At 36.4% G+C, this 24,711-nt stretch overlaps 1 protein-coding gene across 3 annotated transcripts; it reads right to left on the reverse strand.

The window, feature by feature from the left end:
- Positions 1–7,787: 7,787 nt before the first annotated feature.
- MYNN (myoneurin) lies at positions 7,788–23,526 on the reverse strand. 3 transcript variants are annotated; one of them, XR_001432647.3, is made up of 9 exons: positions 23,154–23,526; positions 22,029–22,325; positions 17,083–17,876; positions 16,161–16,320; positions 13,972–14,150; positions 13,020–13,103; positions 11,925–12,011; positions 9,934–10,254; positions 7,788–8,310 (listed from the first exon to the last, which is right to left on the reverse strand). XR_001432647.3 is itself a non-coding variant. In XM_015088538.3 (8 exons), the coding sequence occupies exons 2-8, from the start codon at positions 22,292–22,294 to the stop codon at positions 9,992–9,994; spliced, it is 1,833 nt and encodes a 610-aa protein (XP_014944024.1). In that variant the 5' UTR covers positions 22,295–22,325; positions 23,154–23,525; the 3' UTR covers positions 7,788–9,991. The 3 variants fall into 3 exon arrangements, 2 of the variants coding, with proteins under 2 accessions (XP_014944024.1, XP_014944026.1); XM_015088538.3 differs by having other exon boundaries at positions 7,788–10,254; positions 23,154–23,525; XM_015088540.3 differs by lacking the exon at positions 13,020–13,103 and having other exon boundaries at positions 7,788–10,254.
- Positions 23,527–24,711: the final 1,185 nt, after the last annotated feature.

Consider the following 24,711-nt stretch of genomic DNA (forward strand, 5'->3'; position numbering starts at 1 on the left):
CAAAAACAGACACTCAGGTCAATGAAACAGAATGAAGAACCCAGAAATGGACCCACAAATGGATGGCCAAATAATCTTTGACAAAGCAGGAAAGAATATCCAATGAAATAAAGAAAGTCTCTTCAGAAAATGGTGCTGGGAAAACTTGACAGCGACGTGCAGAAAAATGAACCTGGGCCACTTTCTTACACCATACATAAAAATAAACTCAAAATGGACGAAAGACCATGTAAGACAGGAAGCCATCAAAATCTTAGAGGGGAAAGCGGGCAAAAACCTCTTTGACCTCAGCCGCAGCAACTTCTGGAGACCTGACATGTCTCCAGAGGCAAGAGAAACAAAAGCAAAAATGAACTATTGGGACCTCATTAAAATAAAAAGCTCTGCACAGCAAAGGAAACAATCACCAAAACTAAAAGGCAACCAATGGAATAGGAGAAGATATTTGCAAATGACACATCAGATACAGGGTTAGTATCCAAAATCTATAAAGAACTTATCAAACTTAACACCCAAAAAACAAAGAATCCAGTGAAGAAATGGGCAAAATACATGAATAGACACTCCAAAGAAGAAAACCAGATGGCCGACACATGAAAGAATGCTCAACATCACTCATCATCAGGGAAATATCAAAACCACAATGAGATATCACCTCACACCTGTCACAATGGCTAACATTAAGAACTCAAGCAACAACAGATGTTGGCGAGGATGTGGAGAAAGAGGATCTCTTTTGCATTGTTGGTGGCAATGCAAGCTGGTGCAGCCACTCTGGAAAACAGTATGGAGGTTCCTCAAAAAACTAAAAATAGAACTACCTTATGACCTAGCAATTGCACTACTAGGCATTTATCCAAGGGATACAGGTGTGCTGTTTCAAAGGGACACATGTGCCCCCATGTTTATAGCAGCTCTATCAACAATAGTCAAAGTATGGAAAGAGCCCAAATGTCTGTCACTGGATGACTGGATAAAGAAGATGTGGTGTATATATGTATATGTATGTATGTATATGTATGTGTATACACACACACACACACACGGAGTATTACTAGGCAATCAAAAAGAATGAAATCTTGCCATTTGCAACTACGTGGATGGAGCTGGTGAGCTAAGTGAAATTAGAGAAAGACAAATATCATATGACTTCACTCATATGAGGAATTTAAGATACTAAACAGATAAGGGAAGGGAAGCAAAAAGAATATAAAAACAGGTGCTGTTTTATAGAAAAACATAAGAGGCTCTTAAATATAGAGAAGAGAGGGTTACTGGAGGGGTTGTGGGAGGTGGGATGGGCTAAATGGGCAAGGGGCATTAAGGAATCTACTCCTGAAATCATTGTTGTACTATATGCTAACTTGGATGTAAATTAAACAATAAATAAATAAATAAATAAATAAATAAATAAATAAAAGAAAAAGGGATTCTCCCTCTCTCTGCCCCTCCCTGGGTCATGCACACTTGTACACGCTCTCTCTCAAAATAAATAAACGTTAAAAAAAAAGATTCCTATGATGAGGCAACTGACGCTATGATGCTTTGACCTACATACACAAATTTATTCACACATACCAAGAAGAGGCTGCTTCATCTGAATGATTTACTTGTCAAGCAAAGTGTGAAAAGACATGGACAGTTTTAAAAGGTTACTTTAAATTGAGCTGAGGTTCTGCAGTCTAAAAGAAAATACCACCTATCTCTAAATGTTGACAGCAAGGACGTGAAATCAAGGTGGTGGTCAGCTTTACAGATGTCAGAGTATTGGCCTTCACTTAAAGTATTGTTAATTCCTCAAATCGTAGCTGTATTTATTTTTAAAAATTAGCAATAAAAAACCCCCACCGGTGTCCATTCCTTTAAACAAATAAGATGAATACCCCCTACTCAGTATTTAATGATTTTTGAAGTTTTATAGGTCTTTCCTTCTACTTAGCACCTAATACCGCGTTCCTATACTCCCTGGGGGGAGGCGGGAGGGTGCGTACAGAGGATGATGGTGGTTATGTAAAGGGAAGAACATCTGAATAAACTGTATGAGGCATTATTTTCACTTAATGTTACAGAGTCATTGAGCCAGAAAAGACCTAAATGCCTTACCAAATCCATTCTCATGCTTTCAGAGATGAATTTGAATCATCCAGGACAGGACAGATGGTTGCTATCAGGCTGAGTCTGCGCTGAAAAATAAAATCTTAAAACATCTGGAATTGGTTGAAAAATACGTAACAGTTCATGTTAATAACAACGTGTGAAATGGATTTCAAGGTTTTTTTTTTTTTAGATAAATATTATTTATATGTTGTATCATAGAAAACTACCACAATCTGGTAATGGAATTTTAGAAATAACATGACCTTCCATTGATGCAAAAATCACTTAAAGATCTGCAAATGTTTACAACGGAACAAAATTATACTGTATAGATTACAGAATTCTATAAATGACATTATGTATCCTGACGCTTAAACTGATTTTACTAGTTATTGACTTTACTTAATAGGTTTTCTCAAACCTTACTTGCCAACATTCTCTTCTCTTTGTGTTCCAATCTTATTTTATTTCCATTTTAAGATCTCTGCTATGCGGATATAAAGACTGGTTGTTTTTTTATAGAGTTCTTTTAACATTATTACATGCTGAATAATCTAGAACTAAATATCTGTATCTAAAAGGCTGTATATCTCAGGGCGCCTGGGTGGCTCAGTTGGTTAGGCCACTGACTTCAGCTCAGGTCATGATCTCACAGTTAGTTTGAGACCCAAGTTGGGCTATGTGCTGACAGCTCAGAGCCTGGAGCCTGCTTCGGATTCTGTGTCTCCCCTCTCTCTACCCCTCCCCTGCTCATGCTCTGTCTCTCTATCTCTCAATAATAAATAAATGTTAAAAAAAAATTAAAAATAAATAAAAATAAAAGGCTGTATATCTCAGAAAAATCAAATGTTTTTGTATTGTTAAAAATGCAATAGAAAGAATAAAATTTTTTGTTTTTTAATCAAATTTGAAAAACTGCAGAATTCAGTGGATGCAATAAAACTAAGCTATGGGAAAACTTAGGAACATTTTAAACAACTGTCATTACATCTGTAAAACATTAAGCTAGTGAGGAAATTTCTCCCAGCAATTAGAGATCCAATAAATTCAGACTTGAGCAACAATTAATATGACAAACCTCATGTACCTGAATGTCCAGAGAGTTATGTTCATTAAACTAGAGATGCTAAATCAGCATTTTTAAAATGTGGAGCATCAGAACACATTGGGGCAAATGTTAAAATTACAGATTTCTTAGAGTGAGACCTACTGAATCAAATTTTCTGAGGACAGTCTGGGGAATCTGCATTTTTACAATCCAGGTCATCTTTAATCTATTAAAGTTTAAGAACCAATGCTCTGGTTTTCTCATTCTTCAGTTTTTTTAAATATGTACTTTTTTAAACGCAAGTAGAGCAATCATATGGAAAAGTACACAAATCTTAGGTGAAGAGATGCTAACCCACCTGTGTCAGCCACAACTTACATAAAGATAGTAAATACCACACGCTTCCCAGAAGTGCCTCCAACCTTCTTCCAACAGGCAACCACTTTCCTGATTTCTAACACCACAGTAACAGTTTTGCCTATTTCTGTATTTTATAGAAAAGGAATCTTATACCCTTTGTGTCTGTGTGATTTACTTATGTTTAATGTAGCAATAGTCTTTTATTGCTTTGAAGTATTCTGTAATACGCTGGGTAGCAGAGGAGTCTACCAGATTCTGGAACGAGGTGGCCTCTCGTCAGTCTAGGAAAGTCACAAGAAAATAAACCTTGGTAACGAGATCTGCCTGTCCAGGCTAATCTCTGTTCCTGTGTGGAATAGAAGGGACCCCCCCCCCCCCCAAATATCTACATTCTCCCAAGGGAAGGTAGCTAGCTGAGTGGGAAGCAAGTTCATGAAAGGCAGGCAAACAGGCTTACTTCAAGCCTGTGGTGGGGTGGCACAGGTTAAACCTGCAACCTGATCTACACTGGCCTGCTTGAGACAGAGCAGCAGAAGTCTGAGTTCTCCACGTTTGTTAAAACTAAGGCGAGGCCAGTTCAGTCAAGAACCACCAGGCTCTGACCAAGCTAGGAAAAATCTGATCACCTATTTTACAAGCTGTTGCCTGCTGCATCAGAGGCCAGTAGGATGCCCAGAGAATGAAGACCTGAACACATGGTCTTCCCTGATGCCATTACCCTCCGTATAGCTGGACACCAGTTTAAAGAGAAGACAAAGGGCAGAAATAAGACAGCATTTTTCCACAAGTTTAAGCATTACCTTAAAATATTATAAATTGTATCTCCTTTATATTAGACTAAGTTTTAAATTGGCTGGGACTAAAGGTTAATTTTTTCCAGACTTCCCACTGGGTGGGAGCTCAAGAGTAAACACATGCACATTCTGTCAGAATACTCTATTTCCTCTGCACATCTGAACCATGAATAAATCTGTGACCATGTGTATGTTTCCATTTTTCTCTTATCATCCTTTAATTTCAGGCTCAAATACAGCCTCTTGATTATGGTGTTACAAATATTATACTCTTCATTTTGCGATGTTTCAAGTTTGAAAACAAAAAAGTGCTTGATATTTTTTACATGTTTGACAAAAACTGATCTTGATCTACACTCTGCTTTTCAAGCTAAATAGTAGTATTCAATGTCTTAGCTACCACTCAAACCATATCCACCTAAGCTTACTATAACTGCCTTCTCAAACGATCATCATGCTTCAATTACCCAACCTAAAGTTGTCTTCGATTTGCACCTATTTAATTTCTCTGTGCCATATGACTGGTGTAAAGCCACTTTTGTCCTTGTGAAACTTGCCGCACCCCGGTTTTCTTCATCACTTTGTATCTCCTTTCCTTCCTTCCTTCCTTCCACCCTCCCTGCCTCCCTCTCTCCCTCACTTTCTCTCTTTGAGAGAGAATCCCAAGCAGGCTCTCAATCGATGGGGCTCAAACTCTCAAGCTGTGAGATTATGACCTGAGCCGAAACTGGACGCTTAACCAACTGAGCCATCCAGGCACCCCATCTTTTGCTCATTCTTTAAATGTTATTTCCCTGAAGATTGTTTCCTCATCTTTTGTTCTGTACCATCTCCTAGGGCTGCCTGAATCATTTCTATCACAATAATTATCAGTCTTATGCTACAAGATCTGTATCTTTAGCTCCAACCTCTCCTGGGCTTAAGGCTCCATTTCCAACTACAGCTAGACATTGTCACATGGCTGTTTTATCACCAAACTCAGTGCATCTAAAATAAAGTCTTCTTTTTTTAACTTTTTTTTCAGTATTTATTTATTTTTGAGACAGAAAAAGACAGAGCATAAACAGGGGAGGGTCAGAGAGAGGGAGACACAGAATCTGAAGCAGGCTCCAGGCTCCAAGCAGTCAGCACAGAGCCCGACACAGGGATTGAACTCACGGACTGTGAAATCATGACCTGAGCCGAAGTCAGATGCTTAACCGACTGAGCCACCCAGGAGCCACTAAAGTCTTCTCTTTTATAAGCCTCTTATCTTCCCTATCACAGTTAATGGGATCACCATCTTCTCAATCATTAAGGATCAAAACTTAGGTGTCTAAGTTGGAGCTATCTAACTGCAAGGAAAAGACACTGATTCATTCATGCCTGTTTAAGAAAAGGATTTACCTTAAGGATCTAACAGGGGAAAAAAAATCACTGGCACCCAGGGACAAGAAAATGAAGCACAGCACTGTGCCACTTAAAGAATGGGACTGCAAAGCCAGAAACCAAGGCCACACCTCTCTCACAGGGAATCAGTGGCTGGTTCTGTGAACCGATTTCACTCCCTTGCTTCACTCTATAGATCAGCTTTCTCTGCTTATTCATAATTTCCTGTAGACTCCGGCTTGCTTCACTGACTCTGGGCCAGTTCTAAACGATCTTTTCACTCACATGTATACCAAAACCTAACAGTCTCTGAATTTCAAAACTCAAATTCTTGAGAATCTAACCACTCAGTCGGGCCTAAGAAATGTTTCTCCCTGGTAAAGTGTTCGGTTAGCTGTGGACGTAGTATGGAATCATGTGTTATAAATGTGGCTATCTAATCTCCACCCTTCAGCAGTCAACTGTGCTTGGGTGTGTGAGATCATGGGTTATAAACCTGGCTATCCAATCCTACTCCTCAGCACAGGCAGAGGACTGAGGACTATTTCATGTAAGATGATGGAGGCACTGGACAGGTCTTTCACTCCCCACTGTTTCATACTTTTTTCATTCTGCCTATTTCAGTTAGCTGTGTGCACATTCCTTTCTATCATCCATTTCTTCTTGTTTGCCTATCCATGGGAGTAATGGCCCTTTTTCTGCCCATTCAACTCTGGTTGACTGCTCAATATTTTCTTTCTTGCCTTCCCCTGTAACACTTGACATTGTCTTGTTTACTGCCAGTTATATTCAGGCTTTTCCTTCCCATTTGACTTAGGGTGGTATTTAATTTATTTATCTTTGTAGATTTATGTATTGATTTCAATAATTTTCTAGCATTTGAAATACTGGCCAGACATTTTAATCCAGGTATCTATTCACACCTATGGTATTTATTTTAGTGCATTCTTCTCGATATTAAATACCCTACTTCTGGGTGGTTATTATGTTTACATGATAATGATCTAATTCCTTAAACAAATAAACCAAATCTCTCCTTTTTGAGAAAGTGCACGCATGGGAGCATGCGCACATGCAGTGAAGGGGCAGAGGGAGAGGGAGAATATTAAGCAGGCTCCATGCCCAGCACGGAGCCCTACACAGTGCTCAATCTCATCACCATGAGTTCATGATTTGAGCCAAAATCAAGAGTCAGACACCTAACCGCCTGAGCCACCCATATGCCCCCCAAATTTCTCTTGAATGAATGGGGGGCAGGGGTTGCAGAGGACAAAAGAGTAACCATATCATTGTCTCAAGAAATTAATGCTCCACCAAAAAAAAAAAAAAAAAAAAAAGAAAAAATTAATGCTCCAATAACTAAATCTCCAAGTTGTTTATAAATAAAGAGTAAAAATGTAGAATATACAGAAATTGCATTAAAATACAATTTCTTTTTACTTGGTGGTATTTCTAGTAAAGTTCTAAAGACTCAAAATCTAAGTACAAGATGGAAATTTATATCAAGAGCTTCATTTTTAAATACTTTCCAAAAGAACACCAAGAAACATTTAGGATATTGGTTCTCAATGTCTGGTTACATTAAAATCTGCTATGGGGCTTTTCCATCATATATATCCCACAGATTGTATGATTTAGTAAGACTAAGGTGGGGTGGGACTGGGATAGTGTTATTTTAAAATGTTTCTGATATGCATTAAATGTTAGAACTATTATTCTAGGATATTTTTAAAAACAAGTATATGTACATTGTTTTTATACATGTACATTTCAACTACTCTCACTTGTACAGTTTCTGTAGAACTGAAACATACAGAAGTGCTAAACTACTTTTGCAATAGAACATCAGAACCATTAAAAAAATTTTTTTTCTAAAATCTGTCTATCAAAATTATCCTATGAAATTAAACATAAAACAAGTACCATTTAAAAACAGCAAAAAATCATTTATATATAATCTATGGTTTCTTTTTAAAAAGTCTAAAATCTAACAATACAGTAGGAATAATCTAATACATACAAAATTATTTTAGAAAATAATTTCTCAGTGAGAGCTTCAACATCCTAAACACTTTCAAAAATGTAATAATATTTAGTTAAGAATAGACCTTTCCCAAAACTGCATTGTAACAAATATATTTAAAACCGGACTTATTTAAACGGTAATTGAGTGTTAAAATGACACCAGATACAACTAAAATATAAGCATATTATCATAAAAAATTGTATAGCATTATGAGAAGAATGACAAGACAGGGACCTCAGCCTTCAAGATTTCTCACATGTCACTCTGGAAGACCGAGACAAGTCAATTTTAAAAGAAAGTATTTTAGTTATGAAGCAGATAACGTGATGGAGACAAAACACAGTAAATCAACCTTACCCATTCCAATCCAATAATATTAAAAATAATAAATCTGAGGACTAATCTATATAAAATGCTAATTACCATTATTAGAAGAAATTTGGTAACTACAGCTCTCATAAAATTTTGACATCACTGTAGCCATTTTTGAAATTTTATTCTTTAGATGCTTGGATTAATGAAGATGTGAATTAAATATAACCTCTCCATTTCAGCAGACTTCTTAAAGATGCTGAGTCTTTTAATTTTCTTTAATTTCTTCACATTCCAATAAATTCCTATTGAATTTAAGCCAGAATAGATTAGTTGAACATTTTATAACTTTGTAAATTGTATTTAAACCCAGTATATTAATACACAAGCATAATTAGATTTCTTAGATAAACAGTTAAATCCTAAATTTGATGTATATTACACAAAGGGAATATTTCAAACTGTGAAGTCAGTCCCACTGGTGGCAAACTACTGCAAAAATGGTGAGTGTGCTGCGAAACGGTGGCCATCTCTACAGTGTACAAGAATTAAGTAGTCTCATTACATCCTCTTCTAGTTGGTTCTTCTGACTAGGATGCCAGAGAAAATTCAATTAAGGAAATCAATATCAAAAAAACCCCAAACCTCACGTTAACTTCATTACAGAAAACAAATAAGCCACAACTAATGCATGGCAGAAATAAGAAATAATGTCACCATGGTGTTTGATCAGCAGCATAGGAACTGACTCTGTGGAATTGGTAATTTAATGTCCAAAGATCAGGCAGTAATATAAATGAATTATGTGGGAAAAGTGGGATGGGGAAGTAAATATCAGAATGATACTGAATTTTTTGCATTCAGCAAGAAGAAGACAGACTACTGTAGGCAGTCTGACAACAACCAAATGTTGTGGTTTGATTCATAAAATTTTAAACTCAAAACTTATAGAAAAATGTAAAATATTTAGCAAACTGGCTTTCTGGTAAGTCAAATGTTCACTGATAAATGAAGCTAATTTCTTAATTCTTTATGTAATTACAATGTGTCAATTGAGAAGCCAAGTGATTTAGCGTACGCATTAGGTTTACATTTAAAAAATTCCTTTTGGAACTTAGTATTTTAAAAAGTGCGTAACAGGTGTAGCAAGGCTTATCAAAAATCTTCAAAATTCATATTTTCCTCATCTCCAGTAATCTAGAAACCTATTAAAACATAACCTGAATCAAATTTTGAAGCTGTCTTTATTAAGATAAAAATACCATATGACCTATTTAAAACTCATTTTGCAAATAAATGTAGTCTTGGATAACTCAAAAGTACTGATCACTGCTTTTCTCCAGAATTCTGAGGCCTAAATGAACAAAAATGTATATACAGTTTTCTAGCTTTTAAGAAAAACACTTCTTTTTGTGTCATTACAAAAGTTACCTCCAATGGAATATATTAATAGAGAAACAGCACAATTCTTATTCAGTACCTAAATTCTCTTAAGTAGAAGAATGAAAATTCACTTTCCCCCCATAGTTTATGTACTGGTCTATGGGACTTGGTACAGCAACACTATTGGCCTGATACTATCATAGATTTTGCTTAAATTTTGAGGGGAAAAAACTAAAAAATCCCGCAGGTCAAAACTGACTCATATAAATGGAAAGATTCCACTTAAATAAATGAAAAGCAATTTAAAATGCAAAATAAAAATGAATTAAGGCAGCTCTAAGAGAAAAAACTCATCCATTCAAAATAGTGCTACTTTAGTATAACTCACTCCTTAACATGTCATGTTTATAATCTAGGCATAGAAGCCAAAAATCAAAACAAGCATTGCAGTTATGATGCAGCATCAGGTGTTTACTTCAGCTGAATGGAAAATAATGGTCACAACTCAAATGAATGCTAATTTAATATGAATATATGCACCTTACCAGAGATGTTTATGTTTACTACCAAAGACGTCTTAGCAATTCCATATTCCTCACAAAGTCAGTATAATTGTTGTAAAAAAATCAACTGTGGTTCTGAATACCCATTCACAGTTGATCTCAACAACGTATCTGATGTAGGAGACTGGTTATCTGTGACAGGCAGAAGGATGTGGTGGTCCTCAGTTCCAAGCGGAAGAGATAGTGGTAAAGTCATATCAGAAGGCTTCACATCCAATGTTTCTGATAAAGGACTTTTTTGTATAGAATCTTGTTCATTCAATGGATGATCCTCTATACTAGAACCTAGAAGTTTATCTGCACCTGAAATAGAAGAGAAAGAAATTTATGCTATCTTTGGAAACAAAACAAAAACTCTTAGACTAAATCTGCTTACCATTCCCAGAACTTACATTCTAACCTCCACAGCTTTACTCATGCTGTTTCTCTTATACTGATTTACCTTCATTATTTACACAAGTCCAATATGGGCCTCAAGCTTAGGTTTAAGCACCAACTTGAACTTAAAAGGGATTTAACTGTTCTAGACAAGGGTGAGCTGTTACCTATTTTATCACTCACTTGTCAATTTTTTGTATACTACCTTGTGACATCTGTCTCTTATTGCTACTGAACATTCTGCTTCATACTGAACATACTGCTTCATTCATTCTCAGACTAAACTCCTCAAGGGTAAATGTCAAATTATACTTCTCTGATACCTTCAAAGTACTTAATAATAGTGCTATCCACATAACAGATTTGTTCTCTGAACGTATTAATGAGTAGTTCATACTATTCTCTGAGTTCAAGTTCAGAGATACAGCACTTTTGTATATTTTTCAGAAGTGAGAAATTCTGCTCAAGGGCATAAATTATCACACCGATTATGATACACTTTTGCCTTCAAATTTTCCATGAGCTTTACCATGCTTCTGCCACCCCAAAGTTTCTACATGATTTCAATGTTTCATTAGATAAAACTGCATATTTGCTTTCATAAAACTAGAATTCTGTTCTTGCCTAACTACTCTTCAGTTCAACCAGCCAATACAACCTGCACTTCCTTATCCCGGTGACTCCCTTTACAATATTCTCTCTGCCTGGGAGGAACCCTCCTTTTCCCATCTCCATTCTCTGAACCCCTCTCTCTCCTTCAAGTTCCCTAGAATTAAGTTTTTCCAGTACTCACCTCAGAAGGACTTAATCTCTTCTTTAGAACTTCTGTCTCTACTATACCCTACATTTTGTCTTGTAATCACAGTTCTATATTTAGATTTCTCGTCTCCTACACCAGATTGTAAACTCTTTGAGGACTAAGACTGCGTTTTTCAACTTCGTATTATTCTGCAGTTATGTGTACTTTGGAGGCAGAGGCATTTAACGTTTGTTGAATTACTCACATTGCAGTTTTCATATGTTACTTCTTAATCCTTATGATGTCGCTGTTTACTATCAAAGACTTGTTAACATCTCTATACACTGAAAAAGCCTAGTATTTTGTTTTTAATTATGACAAACATAGTGAAACTTTTTCAAGGATTCATTTGAAGCAACAGACTTAAATTTTATAGTCTGGCTTTTCATTTTTATGTTACAGTTTGGAGCTACCCATTTCCCTACTTCCTCTTACATGTTTCTGGATTCATGTGTTCATGATGCCCTTTTTGTCGCATAACTAATCCCCAGGTAACCCAGACTCTAGTCTGGAGAATAGTGATACACACTTTGTTTATATATTCTTTCTTTCTTGTAACTTCATAAATCAGGTTTTTAAAAGAGGAAATATTTCAAGTACTGTTTATTAGACGATCAATATGGAAAGAAATTTCTAGTGAACTTATCTACAAATTATAAAGCTACCTTCCTAATATGTATTTATCTAGTTTTTAAAAATATGTATCTAATTTAAACTGTTATAATGTGCATCTCAACATTTTAGGAGTAGCACCATTATGAGAGCCCTAAATTTTTAAAAAAACACAAACATTTACCGGAATGGACTTTTGTTTTGTGCTTCTTTAAATTTTTAATATCTGTGTAAGAATTTCCACATAATTCGCAGATAAATGGCCTTTCTCCTGAAAAGCAAGTTAAAAAGTTTAAACTCAATATTTTTGAAGCTAAGACAAAAATATCAATGTTTACGAATGCAGTGTAAACATTACTGTTTAAGTTTAGTTTCAAATTACCATTTAGTCATGTGGTTATAATATAGTCAAACAAAAACTTCCATACACATTAGGCGCTCTGTTATACTAAGCATCCCCATTTCAGGAAAAATTGAGCCCTTTTGTTGAGAGAAATTTAACTTACTCTTATAACTATTAGACATTTAGTGAGTGCCAGTTATATGCCAGATACTAAGAGGAACAGCTGGGGGAAAATGTGTAAATATTTCTGCTTTCTGGCAGCCTACAAATTAGAAAATCCTGTACAAACAGTGATAGAATAAAATGCTACAAAATTACAATTCCTTTGAATAAGAACTGTTCAATGCTTTACAAACTATGAAGTCTAAGAGTAGAGAAGCTGCCAATAAATTTATTAAATGTCTACTAGGGGCTCATAGTATTCTAGATAGGAATAGCGAGAAATAATTTTTAAAATGACAAAGAAAATGAAAAGAGTCCATCTTCAAAGTGCCATTTTCCCTTGTTTTTTTTTTTTGTTCCATATTTTCTTCATATTATATAATACTCTTACAAGAAACATGTCAATTCTAACATTCATTCTAAAAACTTGCTTACTGAACACTACTTGATAAGAAAATCTAGTATTATCTTGGTATTTTATATTCCTTTTCATTTCTTGGTACATCTTTGCAATTTAATCTAAGTCATCTAAAAACTATTATTATCTGGCATATTTTTTAGAAAATCTATACAATTCTAGACCCAACTTAATTAACACTACTCCAAATAACTAAAGAAACAAAGCAAACAGAAAGTTGATAGTTATACATTAAAATATTGCTATAGGTAGAGTACGACTAGAAACCATATAGTCCATAATGGTTTAAAAGTCAAAGTTTACGTAAAAAGAAATTAGAGAGAACAAAAAATAATACGTTCTCCCTAAACACAGACCTGTATGGGATCGAAAGTGTTTGTTGAGCTCTCCTGAGGAAATAAAACTTTTCCCACAAATACCACATATGTATGGTTTTTCACCTAGATGGAAAATAAAAGATAGCGAAGTGGTGTACTATACCAATATAATATTTTATCAATTACAATAATCTAAAGTAACCTGTTCTAAAATACTGAATTAAAACCTCTTTATATTGTATTTGAGAGGTATCTTCAGTGTGATCCAACTTAGATTAGTAATTACACTATTCATGAAACCTGATGCTTTTCATATAATAAAACTTTCTGCAAACATCCTTCTAGTAGACTAGAGTTGGGCAAGAAGTTCAATTTTTATGATTACAAACGTGATTAAAAATTCATCAATCCAGGACTTTAGTTCTTGCTATCTACTATATTATTAAGAGGAATAAAATTATTTAGGAAAGATCTATTTTAAGAGGTACTCTATCAAAACTGAAAATCTTTGAGTATAACGTGCTTCAAAACTGGTATTTTGCACTTGAAGTAGCTGTTTAATTTGTGAATCTCAGAATGTCTGCATAGGAAAAGTCCTAAAAAGTCATAAAAACCAATGTTCTACCTAAACCCACTTTCACCCCTTAATTTCACTCTACTGTTTTATCCAAGGGAAGTGAAACAAGAGGCTAAGGGGGTTTTTCTAGGGTCATAAAATACATTTCAACTCAAGTTTATATACCGTCAAAATTACCTGATTTTTAACGTATATAGTTACATAATTAAAAAATTCCATCCACTGTGTACTATCTTAGAAAATAAGTCTGCTTTTATAGCTAGTATTTATGTGAAAACCACAAACACAAAAGGCTTCAAGAAGCACACACACAACAGATACACAACAAAATCTATAATCTACTTTCTGTAAGGGCTCAATTTCCCTTTCTTTTTACAACTTTCCTTATTTTAAACATCTCTGTCAAATTCTTACCTGTATGTTTTCGAGAATGAGTGATAAGAGAACTAGAGACAGCAAATGCCTTCCCACAAGTATCACACACATACGGCTTTTCTCCAGTATGCCTACGAACATGATAGGTCAATGTGCTGGCTTGAGCAAATCTCTGTCCACACCTATCACAGACATATGGCTTCTCTCCACTATGCTTCCTATTAGTAAATAAATAAAGTTATATAGTGGTAAGTAAAACAATTTGGATCCAATCTATATAATAAGCATTTTATACAATTTTTCATGTAGTATTTTATTTCATATTAACAGACCAAGAATACATACTTAAAATCAACAGTTTCAATGTATACAAATCAAAAATAAATGTTTTGGCATAATGTTATCAAAACATTAGTTCTAAGGTAAGTTAAAAAAATTTTGCCGTCATCTTTATATGGTTGTCAAGTGTGTCCCTAATACCGCAGGCAATTATTTTCACTTGTCCATTCACTCACTCTTTAAAACTCTTTCCTTAAACCTCCAGCAACTCCTCATCCATCCTTATCTTTAGCTGATGTCCTTGCTTCCTGTTTTACTGAGAAAAATTTAAGCAATCAGAAGAAAATTTCTACCATCTCAACCTTCCACCTATAGGCATCTGTACCTATGTATCTGTTGTTCTCATTAACTCTTAACAGGAGGGTGACAATTCATCTGAATCCAAACACTCCCATTTGCATACTTAAGATATTATCTCTTTCCTACTCAATGGTAACACTCCTATAATTTCCTCCACAGTTCCTTTTTCCCATACAAATATACTGATGTCTCTGATCTTTAAAAAAAAGACCCTTTGGGGCACCTAAGTGGCTCAGTCAGTCAAGCATCGGACTTTGGCTCAGGTCATGATCTAGAGGTTAGTGGGTTCAAGCCCCGCGTCAGGCTCTGTGCTGACAGCTCAGAGCCTGGAGCCAGCTTTTGATTCTGTATCTCCCTCTCTCCCTGCCCCTCCCCTGCTCACACTCTGGCTCTGGCTCTCTCTCTCTCTCAAAAATAAACATAAAAACAAAACAAAACAAAAAAACCTTGACCTCTCTTGCTCCTCCATTTCTTGGCTCCTCTTTATCAAAAATTTGAGTCTCCAACTGTTCCACTTTAATTTTTCTCTACTAGTCACAACTAACATTGCTTTTGTTGAGAGCACTGCTGACCTCTCACTTTGGTAAATCCAACAGTTAAGTCTCAATCTTCACCTCTGTATCACCAAATTTGACAAAACTGATTGTTCTCTTCTGGAATAATTTCCTTCACTTGGATTCCAGGGCAGTCTACTGTTGGTTTTCCTCCTATATTGGCTAGTTACCTCTGCTGCTTCTTGACTATCTCCCAGAATTTTTTAAGATTAGAGTGCCTCATGATTCAGTCCTTTTGATTGCTTCTCTATCCACATTCATTTTCTTGGTGACCTCATTCAGTATTACAGCTTTAAATATTATCTATGTGCTGAAGACTCCCAAATTTGTATCTTCAGCTCAAACCAGTCCCCTGAATTACAGACTTACATAACCAACTGTCTATTGTACATCTCCATTCAAATGACTAATAGCTCAAATTTAACATATTCAGATCTCTGCTCAAAATGCCTACACGCCCTCTTAAACTGCTCTAATCCACAACTCTCTTCCATTTCAGTTCATGGTAATTCCATCTTTTCATGTGCTCAGGCTATAAATCTCAGAATCTTTGATTCTACCCTCTTTTCTATCATACCCCACATCCAATCTGCGGCAAATTCTTTAAAAATATGTCCAGAATCTGACTACTACTTATCTCTTCCATTGCCATCACTGTGGCCTAAATCATCATTACTCTCACTTGGATTTTATCTATAGCTTCCTGTTAATTTTGCTTCCATTCTTGCAATCTTACAATTGTTTTCCAATATAGCAGCCAGAGCCACCCCTTAAAATGTAAGCTAGATAAAAAAAAAAAAAAAATGCAAGCAAGATCATATCACCTATTTCTCATTCTGATCTTATTTCTCTCCTTCGCTTACTCCCCTCCAGCCACCATGGCTTCCTCTGGTTCCTTCACTATGCTAAGAAAATTTAATGGTAGAACCACAATTAGAACTCTACCGTCTTGAATACTAACACAGTAGTCTATTCCTAAGACTAAGGTGAATGCCAGACTCAAAGATCAAACAACTTTTTTTTTTTTTTTTTTACCTTGCATGAATCTTGAGATTGCTAGAAGTTGCAAATTGTAAATTGCATACATCACATTTATAGGGTTTTTCCTCACCATGATGCATACGACTATGGAAGACTAGCTGGCATTTCTGAGCAAATCCTTTATCACACAATTCACATTTGTATGGCTTCTCACCTAAAAGAACAAGCAAATAAAATTTATATTTAAAAGGAGATATTGTTTTAGTTGCTTAAGCCACATAGGCTTTCAAAAGAGTTCATCAACAGTACTATTTTCAGTATTCGGAAATTGTTAACTGCTAGAAGTAATAAAGCAAACAGAACCTTTCTTCCAGATCAACTATCAAAACCTTGATAGAATTAAAAGAAATCAATGTTTCTCAGTTCATAATAGTGAAAAGGTGGTCAATGAAAGAAATACATATTGCATCTTAAAAGGTACAAATCTAAGTGTACCAAACAAAAGTAAATGCAGAGGCTGAAGAATGAAATGTGTATGTAATGCTAAGAAATGTGTTCAGAAGTTGACAAAGATTAGGAAGCAGGAGGTGAGATGTATTGGCAAAATCTGAGAACTGTACTGAGTTGTAATTACTTTTCCCCTTTATCAGTTCTCTTAATCTTTGTCTCTGTTAAATACTTAGCAAGCTAGAATCAAGTATATGTTCATTTTAACTATGAAGGAAAATGGTATACACAGGTCATACATTAGGACTTCAGAGTATCAGCTGCAATAAAACAAAATAGCCATTAAATACTTGGTCACAATTACAAAGAAATTTTCAACAGTCTTAACATGCTGAGCAAATATTTTTGTGAATACAAGTATATACCAAATGTTGGTCACAGTCAACACTGTATATTAATATGTACTGTACAAAAATATTATTTCAGTCACAGTATAAAAGCAATTATATCTCCCACAAACCAGTCTTACCTGTATGAGTTCTTACATGCGTTTTCAGCTGGTTACATTGCGTAAATGCCTTTCCACACAAGTGGCAGACATAAGGTTTAACTCCTTTATGTATTCTCATGTGCCTTCTCAAGCTGCTGGCTTCTGAAAACACTTTCCCACATGTGTTACACATTGGCTTGGCCTTGGAATACCTCTGATCCAGCTCTTCCCCAGAGCTCTCCAGCTCATAAGAATTCTTGACACTGGCTATATTAGACATAGAATGTTCTTTCAGAGCACAGTTTGGCTGTGATTTTCCACGTTTCCGTTTCACTGTAACAGTTTGCACAATATCTTGTGCTGGAAAAGTATTTTCCACAACTGACGTCAACTCGAGTTCTGAATTATCATTTCTTTGTGCAACTTGTTCTATTACAGGACTGGACAATTTATTTGCATCTAAGAATAATTCAACAGATGCATTCTCTAAAATGTCACTGGGATATTGCACTGTTTTATTCTGTCCTGTTTTCTGGGAGTTGAAGGCCTTCTTCTTCTTTTTCGTTTGAGATGACTTCTTTGCTAAAGCCCCTTGTTTAGGATTTGCCTGAACTAAATCTGTAGACACTTCTGATTTTTCCCGACTGTTATAATCCCGTAGAGTAAGGAGACAAGTCTGTTGATTCAATTCAATGTTTCCAGTAATACTAGATATCTCTGTAGAAGAGGGATTAGCAATAAAAGCAAAATCTTCCATCTTTATTTTACATTTAGTGACCACCTCTTCCACTTTGAGATAGTCAGCAGCCTGATGAATTTCTTTAACATTCCAACTGTAAGGAAACAAGGCTAAATGACAATATTCTGAACAAATAAAAACTATTTGTGAAACAGAGCTGCACATATATTTCAATGTCTTTTAAAGACCTAACGAAGCAGAATGATGAAAAAGGCATAACTGAAAGAATAAATTTACAAAAATTCATTCATTCAGAATAATCTTTAGGCAAAAATCTCCAGTTTTACAGAACTTCAAAAGATGAAAAATAATGGTTACTCATAACTACAAATGTACCACTATAAGAAAATGTTAAAATTTCTGTGTGTTTTAAAAAACACTTGGAACACAAAAGTAGCTGTTGGCAACTTATTGCCTCCTCCCATTCATCCTGAGGCCTATTCAGATAGCAACTACCTTTTCTGGGATTGGCAACAGCAAGAGTCTAAAAAACTGTTTCCTACCTTCCTCTGCTCCCCTGTGAGGGACTTTAACGGTGCTTCTCAAACTTTCCCGTGCATGTGAGTCACCCAGGTATCTTGTTAAATGAGGATTCAGGTTCAATAGATCTGTAACGGGACCCAAGTGTCTGCATTTCTAACACAGTTGCTGGTGATGCCAGTGCTGCTGGTTTACTGATTATGCTTCAGTGGAACAAGGTTTCAGAAAGCTCTAACAACCCTCTCGCCTGTGTGTGATACTCAACCCATGTTAGTTGGAGAGTCCGTCATTATTAGAACTATATAGAAAGACTTAAGTTCACCCTGTTCAACATTCTAGTCAGTATTTACTGAGCATCTACCATGTGTGGTACACTAAGAGGGATATTGAGAAATAAGAAATAGTCCCTGCACTCCAAAAGTTTACAATGTAGTGAAAAATTGTTTGATTACTCTAGCACTGGCTCTGGCATTACTAGGTGAGCTAATTAGGGTAAGTCAGCACCTGTTGGCACTTTGCTTTTCTTAGCTATAAAATCTGAGAGTTGAGTTGGTATTAACATAAAAATAGGACCCTTTTATAATTATCTGAGGATGGATACATACACATACATACACACACACACACACACACACACACACACCCTTCAAGTAATCTTCCTGCTCTTTTCCCCAAATATTATGTAACTCTTCAGAAAAAATTTTCAAAAATCTTTTCCTTTTTCCCACATGATTATATGAGCCAGAAAAAAGTTTTAGTCATAGCTGATAATACAATTATAGTGCTATTAATATATCTTTATTTTTTTTAAGAAGAGTAAAATTTGAAATGAAATTAAACATTAACTAGCTCATGAACCACTCAGGTCTTTGAAGGTATACTACAGTATTTACAGATCTCTATCCATTTTCTCATCAACTGATGAAAACTTCTTTACCTCAAGTGGCACCTGTATGTTTCCTCTTTTTAAATTTAGTTTTCCATTGGCTTTTAAAAAATTGCCTTTTATTATACACAGAGTTATTTTCTCAGCTCATTATAGATTAAATAGATTTATAGGCCTGTTTGGAAACCTAATCACAAGTTTAGGGAACATTTTATTCTCTAGGAAAATATACCTAAAGTTCCTAAATATAGTATAAATAAACTTTAAGAATATAATCTACTTGCAAATGGAGTCTTTCCCCTAGATAAGAAAATATTAAAGATTTCTTATGTCCCTTAGCTATAATTTTGGAATACATAACGGATGATCCTTGTAATGAAGTTAATTCTATATTTGCAAAGATATAACACAAATAGCCCAAATATAAACACAATCTTGTTCATCTTTTATACAAAATATTTTTAGCATGCATACAGTAGCACTGTCACTTTCTAAAAATGTTACCTTTGTCCTTAAGCATTTTTATTAATTTTGTTACATAGTCTATTATTATTACAATCAATGAGAGACAGCACTAGAATGAAACCAAATTTATCACTCATTATACTTAGGTCTCAAATTATAATTGTGCTTAGTGATCCATACAGTGAACTACCAAACACATAACAAGGTCTGGTAGCCTTTAAGACCAATATAAACTAGCACTGAGATGCACACTAATTGTTCAGTACTGACACAGTATTTCATACCAATTATTCATCTATTTCATAAACAAACTATAATCTCAGTTACAGTTAAGAGAACCAATCAGCAGTTGCTTACACCAATGACTAATCTGCTTTTGTTTACAAGCATGAAGTTACAGTGCTTGCAAACCTGCTTTCCTCTTTTGAACAGTCACCGAAAGTCATTTAATTACATGCTACAAGGTATGTGGCTAAATGCTTTACATGCATAGTTTACTTAATCCTCAAGACAGGTCTCTGCAATCTGTAATAATCCCATTTTACGTACAAATGAAGGCTCAGATGTACAAAGACATTAAGTAATTCATCCAAGATCACAGAAGTTAGAATAAGATTTGACCAAGGTAATCTGGCTCCTGAGTCCACTTAATTCTCTATTATTTTGCTTTCTTCACTAAGTTTAATCACTGAATTATACACTTTCTACTTTTGATGTAAGTCTTCTCACATTTGTGGTGGGGCTCAAACAACTAGTTCCCAGGAAAGGTATGTATCAAAAAAGACTGAACAAAAATCTGGCTCTTTTTCACACTGGTGCTTTGCATGAAGGCTCAAAGTAAGCTGCTCTTCAGTGTGTTCAAATCAATTCAAGATTATTTGGAAAAGTTAATTGAGAATGGGAAACTATTAAATTGAAGATCAAGCAAAATTCACTGGTTTTGTGGTTATTTTACATAATGTGCTCTAAATATTTAGATGAGGCACCTGTAGAGTCAACTATTCAGTAAATTTAAATAATTTGTCATGTAGATTAATCTGACACTCGTGTGTTCCTTTAATCAACCCACAGAGAACTGACTTGAAAATCTCATTATGTTAAAATTTAAAAATAATTCAAAAATAGTGTGTTTCCTTTTCAAAAGAATTAAGGAACATTTTGATTCTAGCTTTTTAAAGAAGTGTATTTCCACAATAAGTTGCAATGTAAAACAGAGAGAAGGATTCTCCTTAATATCTATGTATATATATAGAGATCATCTGGAAAATGAAAGATTTTTATCAAAATGTTAATAGTAATTATCAGTGGATGGCAAAATTTCAGGTGTTTCCTTTTTGTTTCTTTCCTGATTTTTCTCCAAAAATTGTGGAGTTAAAGGGAGAGAGGAGAGTAGAAGAGAGAAAATAAACGAAACTAATGTTCAATGGGAAGTGGGCCTTCAAGTAAATCCTTGATCTTCACACTAATACCAAGGGAGTTACTACAATCTCATTTTCACAGATGGGGAAACTGAGGCCCTCAGAGGTTGCATCTTGCTCAAAGACATACAGTGACTGACAGGCTAGATCTAATTCTAAAGAGCATACCTGTTTATGTCAGATTATGACTTCCATAAGAGATGGAGGAAAGAAGACAGGAGTAATTTGATTGGTTTCTCTTTCCTTTTATCCCCTCTACCTTTCCCTCCACAACTAGTAAATTCATCAGGATTAAATTAATTATACAGTCCACTATGCATGGGAGACACAAGTGACTGCATTATTAAATTCCTCAGAACCTACTTCCCGTTAGTGGAGTGACAGCATTAAGCGTTTCAGAGAAGCATTCTAGCACCTTGGATCTGGTGTAAGCATTAGTACTAATAGCTTTCCAGAGGTAACAGGAGTCACTGCCATTTACACTCCAAGGAAATTATTTTCTTGAATCAAGATCAGGAAGAGGTCCTGCACATTGCTATCTACGGTTAGAAATGGGAATACATGAAATGAACACAGAGGATCATCCTTCTTCATCCACACTCCCCTACTACCTCAAGCACGTTAAGAGGTAGGGGACAGAGTGAGGAAGAGAGAAGATCAGAGGAATATAAAGACCAAGGAAACTGGAATTCACTTCGAATTCATTATGTATGATCTTCAAGTTCCCATAACTGAAATTGCAGGTTTTGCTTCAGCACATAAATCAAATGTGTCAGAAAAAAGGCTTTAATCTAATTAGCATCTGTGCTTTTTGCGCTCAAGAAATGTAGTCTGTTCATCCCAAACCAGTAATACTGACATCTTTATTAAAAACAACAATAGCATTGTGCACAGCAATATATGAAGTTAAGGGACTGAATGGAAAAGCTACAAATATACTTTAGCTCTAAAGACCGTTGACTAGCTTTTAGAAATGAAAACAAAATGTGTACTTTACCTGTCAAGATTTAAAGTTCCTGTGTATATAAACTCCAACAGTTTCTGAAATCCATCAGCCTTCACTTGACTCTGATCAAGGAAGACATTGTTCTCAGAAGTGCTTCTGTAGATCGCACCAAAATACTCACTAAATGAGGCAAGGACATTTCTATGAGCTTTAAACTGGAATTCCCCAATCACTACGGTGCAGTCACAAAGAAAACCTGCTTCCCGCTGTTTGTTCAGTCTCTCTAAAAGGTGCTCACAGTGGTGCGAATACTGCATTTTGATATCAGAATGGAATTTTACCCTTGTTCTAAAAGACAAAAAGAGACAGTAAGTCAGTAACCCTAAGTTTTCATCAAACGTTTCACCCAAGCAATTGGTAAGGGGAGAAGGGACATAGAACATGAACAAGAATAAAGTCCTCACTCGCTGCCCCCACAGAAAATTCTTATCAAACAGATTAGTTAAAAATGCTGAAGGTTAAGTGTCTATCTTTGGCCAACTAACACAATCGTTTGGACACATCAATAATACGGCGATGCGTGAAAACACTTCCACGAGCTGAAAAAAAAGCACCGCAAGATTTCACACTTTGCAGTTGAACCTCCAGACTTCCAAGCTCAGTACGCATGCATGTGTTGGGGAAAAAATTAACAAACCACTAAGAAATGACTCCTTTGGACAGATGAGGAAAAAAACACAGTATGAGTTCTTTAAAACCGCTCTCAAATCCCCACAACCTGTTAGTTTTCCGTGGTGCACACAGTTGCTTCAAAACACGGGGCGGGTGCCCAGGAGGCGGAGAAGGAGCAGAGAGCCAGAGTTGTCAAGGTTCCGTCACTCGCCCGGAGGAGGCCACACCCCCTCTCGTCCCCCCTCCCGACGGCAACCGAGAGTGACAACCAAAGCCAGTCTCTCCCGGCTTCTGCCGCACTGCCCTTCGGCCAGCTCCCACGACTACCTCGGGTTCCCACAGCAGAGGTTATGGCCAAAGCCAACACCGGGGCTGCCTCGCCCAAGCTTTCCACGTTAATATCTCCGCCTCGACCTGAATTCAAACTCCATGAAGCCTGCTCACTCCTGACGCCGCGTCCGGAGAAAGCAGGATTGACAAGCTGGGGCGTGAAGAAAGACTCACCTACAGCAAATCAAGGGGCAACAGTTTCTTCACGCTCTCTCCGCCATCTTGGAAGGACGTCACCGCTCCCCGCTCCGCCTCTTCCTTCTTCCTCTACGGAGACATCATATCCGGCCCGGGCGTCCAGAAGAAACATTGGAGGCTCTGGGACCGTGGAGGTCTGGTACCGGCGAGGACGGACCGGGCTGGCCCGCAGAGATTTCGCTCTTCTGCGTACCAGGGTCTCCAGCGAAACTGCGAACGTCGTGGATACGGGACTTAAGGGTTCATTCGCAGCGACCCGCTTGTCTTCCTCATTCTAAACATTCTGGTCTGCCGATAGTCAGCATCTCGCGTTCAGGGCCGAGGTCGGGCAGCACCGCCCGAAAGTCCTCTTTCCGGGAGCCAGATTGCGCACTGCATGCTGGGGCTTGTAGTTTCTTGGTTTCTCCCATCATCCTCTCCTTCCTCGGGACCCCCGAGAGTGGGAACAGCTGCTTTGTGTCCTTAGGCTCCTGGCCATAGAGGATTTTTGAACTGAGACTGGTCACTCCTTTTCAGTTTATGTACCCGAAAGCTCTTGAGAACCCTTAATTGTGTTTGCATCAGCCAACTGTAGCTTAGTTTTCAGGATATCCTTACCTGGTGTTAAAAGTCTGAGATGCAAGAAAGCGGGGCAAAGCAGTAGGGCACCTGGGCACACGCAACATTGCAGGAAGGTGGGGTTTATACCGCAAAAGGTTCTGCGTCTGGACCAGGAATGTCTTAACGTAATAATTTACATCGAATTCAGATTTTGTACAGTGAAAAGAATGCCAGTTATCTGTGTAACATACAAGAGGCACAGAAACAGTAGGATAAGTCGTGTTGATATTTTAGGGTGAATTTTCCCCTAGTACTTACGGATATCATAGTTCTAAGAAAACCAGAACTACATTTATTCTTGTTAAAGATGTGTCAGGACCATAGACTATTTACTCATGACTTCATTTTAAAAGACAGTCTCAACTGGAATTTACCCATTTCTTCTGAGATTTTTTTCAACGACACTGTTTGCTCTTTAACTTCTTTTCTCTAGGCGGTAAGAAACATTTGTGAATAAAGCCACTACCATAAAGTTTACAAGGGGAAAAGTTGAGGCTGGCTCTAGATTACACCTTTATGATTCCACTTTTATATTTTGTTGAAACCCTTTTCGGTAGTTCATTCAGAAATATAAGTCTCTACCAGGTGTTAAGCACGACACTAAGTATGTATGTGACTAAAACATGGTCTCCCGGCAATGAGGAATTTGCAGTCTGAAGGGGAAAATTTGCAGTCTGAAGGGGAAAACTAATGGAAAACCACATGACTTGTAACACAAAAGGTGCTTAGGAGGCAACAAGGCTAACAGTTTTACCGCTGTGTTTGAGCTCCTCTCTAGGCTGTATGTTACATTATTTTTAAGTAGTAGGTTGTGATTTGAATTTTTTTTTTTTTGAAGCACTTCCACATGGCAAGCTGTCAATAAAAACATTTGCTGAATAACATAACCAGGGTGAAAGTTTAAATTCTCATTGTTCAGTAAGTTGCTATTAAG

Source organism: Acinonyx jubatus, chromosome C2 (genome assembly GCF_027475565.1).
Source record: "Acinonyx jubatus isolate Ajub_Pintada_27869175 chromosome C2, VMU_Ajub_asm_v1.0, whole genome shotgun sequence".
NCBI classification, from domain to species: Eukaryota; Metazoa; Chordata; class Mammalia; order Carnivora; family Felidae; genus Acinonyx; species Acinonyx jubatus.